General features: G+C 38.1%; 1 protein-coding gene across 1 annotated transcript; it reads right to left on the bottom strand.

Annotated features, from left to right (window-relative positions):
- Positions 1–1,670: 1,670 nt before the first annotated feature.
- Positions 1,671–8,587, bottom strand: LOC122358031. The gene is made up of 6 exons (XM_043257763.1): positions 8,099–8,587; positions 7,872–7,971; positions 4,951–5,158; positions 4,503–4,592; positions 4,327–4,404; positions 1,671–3,222 (listed from the first exon to the last, which is right to left on the bottom strand). The coding sequence occupies exons 1-4, from the start codon at positions 8,363–8,365 to the stop codon at positions 4,529–4,531; spliced, it is 639 nt and encodes a 212-aa protein (XP_043113698.1). The 5' UTR covers positions 8,366–8,587; the 3' UTR covers positions 1,671–3,222; positions 4,327–4,404; positions 4,503–4,528.
- Positions 8,588–8,845: the final 258 nt, after the last annotated feature.

Here is an 8,845-nt window from a genome sequence, read left to right as displayed (position 1 = left end):
TATTTAAAAAAGTTTTGCTCTTCCCGCTGCCTCATTGACGCTAAGCTTCCGAGCAGCAGCGCGGTTTCCTTGTTGTATAGCGAGATCGATGGCCTTCAACTTAAAACTTGCATCATACGAACTTGTTGGTGTGGGTTCCATGATGAAGGGGTGAGGATTTGAAAAGATAGAGTTTGACAGGATTGGTCATTTGTCGTCCTTCTATCCGCTTTGCATTTATTTTGTCTTAGTTTTGATTCTAATTCCGGTTAGAGCGCCCCTAGCGGTGGGAAAAATCTGCAGAAAAGCCGCACCTTTGTATGAGCCGCACGGTTCAAAACCTATGACAAAAGTAGCGGCTTATAGTCCAGAATTTACGGTATTTTGTTTATTTAATTTTTTTTTTTACATTTTGCTCAGCAATTACTAATACTATTGTGAAATGTTTATAAAATGTGATGTTTTATTTGAAGAGCCCATATTATGAACTTTTATTCCTGTTACGAATATTTTCGGCGTCATTAGTGTGACACGATCCTTCAGAAAAAAGGCCCTTTCTCATCAATCTCGAGCACGTTTGTGCCGCTTAAATTATTCCGAGAATACAAAACAATTCGTAGAAATGCATTACATTATAAATATGACTTTTTTTAGTGTAATGCATCCTTATTTAAAGTATTCATCTCTTTTCTTTCTAGTGTCATTTACCTCAACCTTTTAATTTAAAGGCTTCCCATAAAAGTATTATGCAACAAAACCGTTTCCAGTAATGATGCTGATCGTAACCTTCCCATAACAGGAATAATTGATCATTTCTTAGTATTTCACAACATAACTGCTTTATTTGCTTTTTGGAATAAATAAATGCAGTCTTGGTGAGAGCAAAATAGAACATTTAAAAAAAAAATCATAATAATTCCAGACTTTTGACCGGTAGTGTATACGTTGTATTTTATGATTCTTCTAATATTAAACAATGAAATTCTCTCTTTAATAATCTCATCCTCGTTTTATTTGTAGGATTTTCCAATCATTCTCCTTTTCTAGTAAATGGCCCGAAATACGTTCATTCACCGCTTTCTGATCCTATAACGTGGTACGAAATGGGAAAGAATGGTAAATATGAATAAGTTAATACAGCTTTTTCTCTGTTACACACTTGAATTCGGATTCTATAATCAGATCTACATCCCACGTATATTTAGGGCATGATTATGTGTGGTTTACACTGTGACCGGTTTCCCTTCGTACTACGGCGATGTACTAAATAAAAAGGGTTATATCACGTGGCGCATTTATAAATGTATAATCTATTCAGAGCCGGATCACAGCAAAACACCATTACAATATGATCCTTTCATGGACTTGTATTATTTGAATAGCCCATTTTATGAAATTAGGTATCTCCTTCCTCTGAACAAAGCGGAGTTATTAGATTATACAGATGATTTAAGGTTAGCGTGGCTCTGTTGAAATGCTGCCATCTAGTGGAGGAATCGGTGCAGCTATAGCGTCTGTATGAAGCAAATGCTTTAACTCATTCGGCAAAATTGTAAAACGAGAATATTTTTTAACCGTTAACGCCGGCCGAGAAACACTCCTGTCAGGTCCCAGTTTAGATGTGCTCCATGTCCCAAAACGACTCGACCATAGTTTTAAGAAACAAAAATCTTAATCATGAACAAAGTACCTTATAAACCAGCGCCTTTATTGTCTTTTCTGTGACGCAGATGACTATATAATATAGTATATATAATATACTACGTCAATGTGCATTTTTATACCTTATGAAGTATGTTTGTATAATTTCTATTTCTTAAACCAGGTTCGAAGAAACCGCAGGAAATGCCCTCCAAAATCCAGACTGAATATTTAAATATTTGTATTAGTTTTTTTAGTTGGTCATTTTCTTGAAAGCGATGTCTGGCGCCCCCGTGTGGCTTTGAGGAAAACAGCCGCTTTAAATGAATTAAATAATCTTGGCCATTGAGAAAAGTCCTCTCCTGACTATCTGTGAAGAGACGAGCAGGATGGAGACAAACCTCTGCTGCTCTTCTTGTTTCTCTCCCCACAAATCCACCAAAGCTCAGGTGGAGCAGGACATCGACGGTACATCAATTACTTTTTGATGTTCACGTTATTGGTTTAAGCAAGTTTTTTCATTTGATATAGCCGTCTTGAGATCAGACTTCTCTACAGGACGTCTCCTGAAGACCTCTCACTGCCGAAGAGAAGCCAAGCGCAGGACAGGACCGAAAGAGGGCGAACCCACAACCTCATCTTAAAATATGTAATTTTAGGTATGTATGAAGGAATGGCATTTTTCAAGCGAGAAAGCCGGTAAAGCAAACATAGACGTGACAACCTCCTTCCTCCCTCCCCAGTTCTTTGAGAAGGTGAGTACTTTGCAGTCGAGCCCGGTTTCTCAGATCATAAACCTTAAAAAGGACTCGTTCACCAAAAAAGGATGTTTTCATCATTTACTCACCCTCGAGTAGTTCCAAATCTGTTTTGAAGAAGGTTTGTAACCGGGCCATTTTCATAGCAGGAAAAAAAAAAAAACACTATGCAAGTCAATGGTGACCCAAAACATCTTCCATTGTGTTCAACAGAACAAATAAATTCATACAGAATTGGAACTACTCATGGGTGATGAACTATTCCTTTAATCTTAATGCTTAAAATCACGCAAAAAAGCAGGTGTGAAGTTGAAGGACACAGGATTCATCTGGAGGAGGTGCTCTCTCACCAATGGTTCAAAGTAAATCTAAGACGAGCTAAAATGATTTCTTTTTGTCGATTTAATTTATATAGTCAATATGCACGCAGATGTCAAACATCATAAGGCATAAAAATGCACATTGTGTAACTTGTATAATTTCTATTTGTTTCAGGTCGTGGAGAAATGGGTCGATCCTGTTGTCTGGAGGACTGACGCAGGTGAAACCTCCATCTCTATAGCTTCAGTGTCAAGGGCTGGCAGGCCTTGGTTATGTCCGATCCAACGGTTTCTGTCTGTGGTCCCAAAGATCGATGTGAATGCTGCTCCTGAACGCACCACAAAGGTCACCTTTCCAGAGCTCCCCGTCCAGTGTTTGTGGTCACAGCCTCAGCTAGGTCTGCTGTTCAAGACCGCTTCAGTCCCAGAGCTCCTCTCTCAACCTCCCCGCTGCCTGAAGATGCTCTGGTCCAAGAGGATCCTCACTGCTGCGATTCCTCCATAAAGAGATTACACCTGCGTGCCTTATGGGGAAAAAAAAAGAACTGATTAAAACGGCACATTTTTGTAAAAACACAAGTTTTAATAACCATCCCTATAAAGAGATTAAGCCTGTCATTTTAACATTGAAACTGATTAAAAAAATAGCTAATCTGAATAACTAACTCGCCAAATAAATATGACCAGGTAAGTAATATGTCAAAAAGAGGTTATGCTTTAAGTCCTTTAATGGTTGCATATGTGCTTGTCAGCAGTAAACCTTAATCAGTTGTCAAAACACTGCACTTTCTTTACAGTTCCCCAACAACGTCACTGATTAAGGCCAGTCTAAGACCTTTATTTTGAATTACTTTGTCTTTGTAACCAGCCCTGAGTTAGATTTCTTATTGACACCTGAGTCTTTTTTTGCTGAACTTGAAACTGTGACCAAGATGTGGTGGAATGACTACGTATTTCAGGAACTGGTTTAATTATTCATTGGTATCTTTTCTACTTTGTTATATGAAAACATTGTTTTCTGAATTGGAAGAAGAAGAAGAAGAAGAAGAAGAAGAAGAAGAAGAAGAAGAAGAAGAAGAGAAGAAGAAAAGAAGAAGAAGAAGAAAGAAGAAGAAGAAGAAGAAGAAGAAGAAGAAGAAGAAAAGAAGAAGAAGAAAGAAGAAGAAGAAGAAGAGAAGAAGAAGAAGAAGAAGAAGAAGAAGAAAGAAGAAGAAGAAGAGAAGAAGAAGAAGAAGAAGAAGAAAGAAGAGAAGAAGAAGAAGAAGAAGAAGAAGAAGAAGAAGAAGAAGAAGAAGAAGAAGAAGAAGAAGAAGAAGAAGGAAGAAGGAAGAAGAAGAAGAAGAAAAGAAAGAAGAAGGAGAAGAAGAAGAAGAAGAAGAAGAAGAAGAAGAAGAAGAAGAAGAAGAAGAAATAAAGATCACTTGTGTTGCTGTCTACAGAGGGCAAGAATGTTCTTGGATGTCAAAAAAAATAAAAAGGTCTTGGAACGACATGAGGGTAAGTATTAAAGAGATAGTTTCACAAAATAAATAAACTATGCCATTAAGCCATTTCTCATTACATACTTTTAATCCAGTGTTTGGACGCTTGCGTGTGTGTGGGGGGGTAACCCGAACCAACCAACCAACCTGTTGAATCCGTTCACGTCACCATCCAAGACAACAGCACAATGCCCTGTCCTGACATTGTTGGCTGTAGAAAATGTCCTGCGAATACAAATACATTCCAGATAGAGGGCTTCAACAGAAATGACCTTGAAAATCTCAGTTTACATTTTATTTTTTTTTTTCAAAGAAACACAAACATGGATGAGGGATGATCCACTGAAGGCTACTGCCGCCGATAAATGCAGATTTCCAGCTGGTGTATATCCGATGAATGGATGGCTGTTCCACTGTGAACAAACATACAATTGAAATCAACTCTATACAGACTATATAAAAAAATGAATAAAATATTTATGGTCACTGCTACATTTATCATCAATACAATGATACATACAAACATCTCATTTACAAATTTGTCAACTGTGCAAATACACTTTTGAAAACAATTTGCCACAGCTACATACTTCCTGGCTGGAAAACGGATATAGCTTGCCAAGTCATGTCGTACACAAAGTATGACATGAAAAACATGACCTGGCAAGCTATATCTGTTTTTTAAGAACAATAAGGGATCTTTTTGATCATCTCAAACCTCCCCCAGAAGCCCTGACATATACCCCGTGTAAACTATAAAACTACACTTACTTTTCGACGCCTTCTTGAGTGATACCAGGCTCGTTGGTGACATCTGGTAATTGCTTTGAGGAGCACGTTGAGCTGTCATCGGTTGCGGTGTCTTCAATTTTTGGCCTTTTCATTGGTGTTGATGTGAAACACTGAGGTTCGAGACTTGTACCAAGACCCTCAGAACAAGACATGCCAACAGAGTATCCAATAGGCTTCACTTGAATCGCTGACATTTAACACACGTGACAAATTAAACCCATGAAAACAACTATTCCCAGCTAATGTCATTAAAGGGGTGGTTGATTGTGATTCATTTACTTTTTCAGCTCCATCAACTATACCAAATATACAGACATTGCATGTATGTGTATATATGTATATATACAGTACGGACCAAAAGTTTGGACACACCTCATTCAAAGAGTTTTCTTTATTTTCATGACTATGAAAATTGTACATTCACACTGAAGGCATCAAAACTATGAATTAACACATGTGGAATTGTATACATAAAAAGGTGTGAAACAACTGAAAATATATGTCATATTCTAGGTTCGTCAAAGTAGCCACTTTTTGCTTTGATTACTGCTTTGCACACTCTTGGCTTTCTCTTGATGAGCTTCGAGGTAGTCTCCTGAAATGGTCTTCACTTCACAGGTGTGTCCTGTCAGGTTTAATAAATGGGATTTCTTGCCTTATAAATGAGGTTGGGACCATCAGTTGTGTTGTGCAGAAGTCAGGTGGATACACAGCTGACAGTCCCACTGAATAGACTGTTAGCTGCTTTTTTCTTGCCATAATACAAATTCTAAGTAAAGAAAAACGAGTGGCCATCATTACTTTAAGAAATTAAGGTCAGTCAGTCCGGAAAATTGGGAACACTTTGAAAGTGTCCCCAAGTGCGGTCGCAAAAACCATCAAGCGCATCAAAGAAACCGGCTCGCATGCGGACCGCCCCAGGAAAGGAAGACCAAGAGTCACCTCTGCTGCGGAGGATAAGTTCGTCCGAGTCACCAGCCTCAGAAATCGCAGGTTAACAGCAGCTCAGATTAGAGACCAGGTCAATGCCACACAGAGTTCTAGCAGCAGACACATCTCTAGAACAACTGTTAAGAGGAGACCGTGTGAATCAGGCCTTCGTGGTAGAATATCTGCTAGGAAACCACTGCTAAAGACAGGCAACAAGCAGAAGAGACTTGTTTGGGCTAAAGGACGTTAGACCAGTGGAAATCTAATGTCCAAATTTGAGATCTTTGGATCCAACCTCCGTGTCTTTGTGCGACGCAGAAAAGGTGAACGGATGGACTCTACATGCCTGGTTCCCACCGTGAAGCATGGAGGAGGAGGTGTGATGGTGCTTTGCTGGTGACACTGTTGGGGATTTATTTAAAATTTAAGGCATACTGAACCAGCATGGCTACCACAGCATATTGCAGCGGCATGCTGTTCCATCCGGTTTGCGTTTAGTTGGACCATCATTTAATTTTTAACAGGACAATGACCCCAAAAACAACTCCAGGTTGTGTAAGGGCTATTTGACCAAGAAGGAGAGTGATGGCCTCCACAGTCACCGGACCTGAACCCAATCAGGTGGTTTGGGGTGAGCTGGACCGCAGAGTGAAGGCAAAAGGGCCAACAAGTGCTAAGCATCTCTGGGAACTCCTTCAAGACTGTTGGAAGACCATTTCTCTCATCTCTCATCAAGAGAAAGCCAAGAGTGTGCAAAGCAGTAATCAAAGCAAAAGGTGGCTACTTTGAAGAACCTAGAATATGACATATTTTCAGTTGTTTCACACTTTTTTTGTTATGTATACGTTCCACATGTGTCAATTCATAGTTTTGATGCCTTCAGTGTGAATCTACAAATTTCATAGTCAGGAAAATAAAGAAAACTTTGAATGAGAAGGTGTGTCCAAACTTTTGGTCTGTGCGTATATATATATATATATATATATATATATATATATATATATATATATATATACACACACACACACACACACACACACACACACACACACATATATATATATATATATATATATATATATATATATATATATATATATACATATATATATATGTATGTGTGTGTATATATGTATGTGTATGTTCAAATTCAAATTCAAATTTTATTTGTCACATACACACATGGTAACGACATGCAGTGAAATGTTCTTTACAACCATCCAGCATCAAAATAGAAACAAAATTTAAATGTATATATAAATATAAAATAAAAAAATATGTATAAAAAGAAGTGTGCAAAGTAGAATAAAAAAATTTAAGTAAAATAGAATATAAATATAAAGTATAAGATATAAAATGTAAAGTGTATAAAGTGTAAGTGTAAAGTGGCTGTGCAATGTCCAGTGCAAAGTGGCTAGTGCAATTGTGTGTGTATATATGTATGTATGTGTGTGTGTGTGTGTATATATATATATATATATATATATATATATATATATATATATATATATATGTATATATATATGGTGTCTGTGACAATGGAGATAGCTAACAATGAGATTTATTTACAAATGTAAAATTAAGGAATTATATTCATGTAATTATTCAAATAAATTGAGATGTTATTGCAAATAGTGTTGTTACTTGTTTATCAAGCTTTGCATTCTCATGAACAACACAGTAACGAAACGCGCTGTATTTGTCCTTTGACGGTTACTGTACAAACGTGATGGAGGCGTCCGTGTGAGGGGACCGGCAGTCTACGTTCATATAAATATCTCGTTCAAAGTTTGACAAAACAAAACATCTGTACAACATCTGAAAACTTTATATCGCATTTCTATCAATAGACCTTCCTAAATACTACACCTTTAACGCGTGTTAGACCGCACCCCATGAACACAACCAAGTCTAAAAGAACAGCAGTCAACCACCCCGATTAAGCAGAGATAGTAGCCTATAAACCTTACCTTTACTCCGTATTTTTTTTAGCTTTTGTGTTCTTGTTTGGATCGACACGCTCTTCAGAAATGGTGGGTCGCATTGGCTCGCCACGTCTCTCGTTAGGCGCTGTTTAAACAGGAATTGAACAGTAAGATACGGGCGCTGAGCAAAACGCTTCACTATATTTCTCGCTAGCAGCCCTGTATTGCGTTTAAAGTCTGAAGAAGCTCGGTTGCGAGCTAGTTGCACTTACCCTCGAAGTTTGCGAGGAACCGACGGTGTAGACCGACGGGACAGCCGTGTCTGTTAGCGAGAGGTATTTGACAAACCCCATTTCGTGTTGAGTCCAATTCTTGAAGCAGTCGCGCGTGAAGTGCTTTGAACACAACCGCGACCTCTCCGATATCCCTCCCTCCTCGAAGTGCAGGAAGCCGAGCCACCGGGCCCGCAGCCAGGGGATTTTAGGGAACGGGAAAAGGGTTTCGGGAGAGCCGCAGCCTAAAACGCACCTCCTCGACATTTCCGTTTGTATTTGTTTGGCGCGCTGAGCCGAAGCCCGCTGCACACCGGAAGGGGCGTGGCCTATCCTCAAGTAACTATTGTGTTTTTGCGGACTGATTTACGCAGATGAATTGTTCGCCAAAAATAGCGTTCTGCGCTCACAAAAATAAATAAACTCTATCTTATCTGTACTTTAAATTAACCCAGCACAAGCGAATCGGCAATTGTATAAATCTTATAAGGAGATCTTTACACACAAACACATATATATATATACATATATATATATATATATATATATATATATATATATATATATATATATATATATATATATATATATATATATACATATATACACAAACATATATATATACACACACACACACACACACACACACACACACACACACACACACACACATATACATATATATATGGATAATATGAAGTGCAGTCTTCAGGCTAGCTTTAAGCTATATTAATATTTCTAATGCAT

This window comes from Puntigrus tetrazona, chromosome 14 (genome assembly GCF_018831695.1).
Source record: "Puntigrus tetrazona isolate hp1 chromosome 14, ASM1883169v1, whole genome shotgun sequence".
NCBI lineage: Eukaryota > Metazoa > Chordata > Actinopteri > Cypriniformes > Cyprinidae > Puntigrus > Puntigrus tetrazona.
This window is presented reverse-complemented; position numbering and strand designations above follow the sequence as displayed.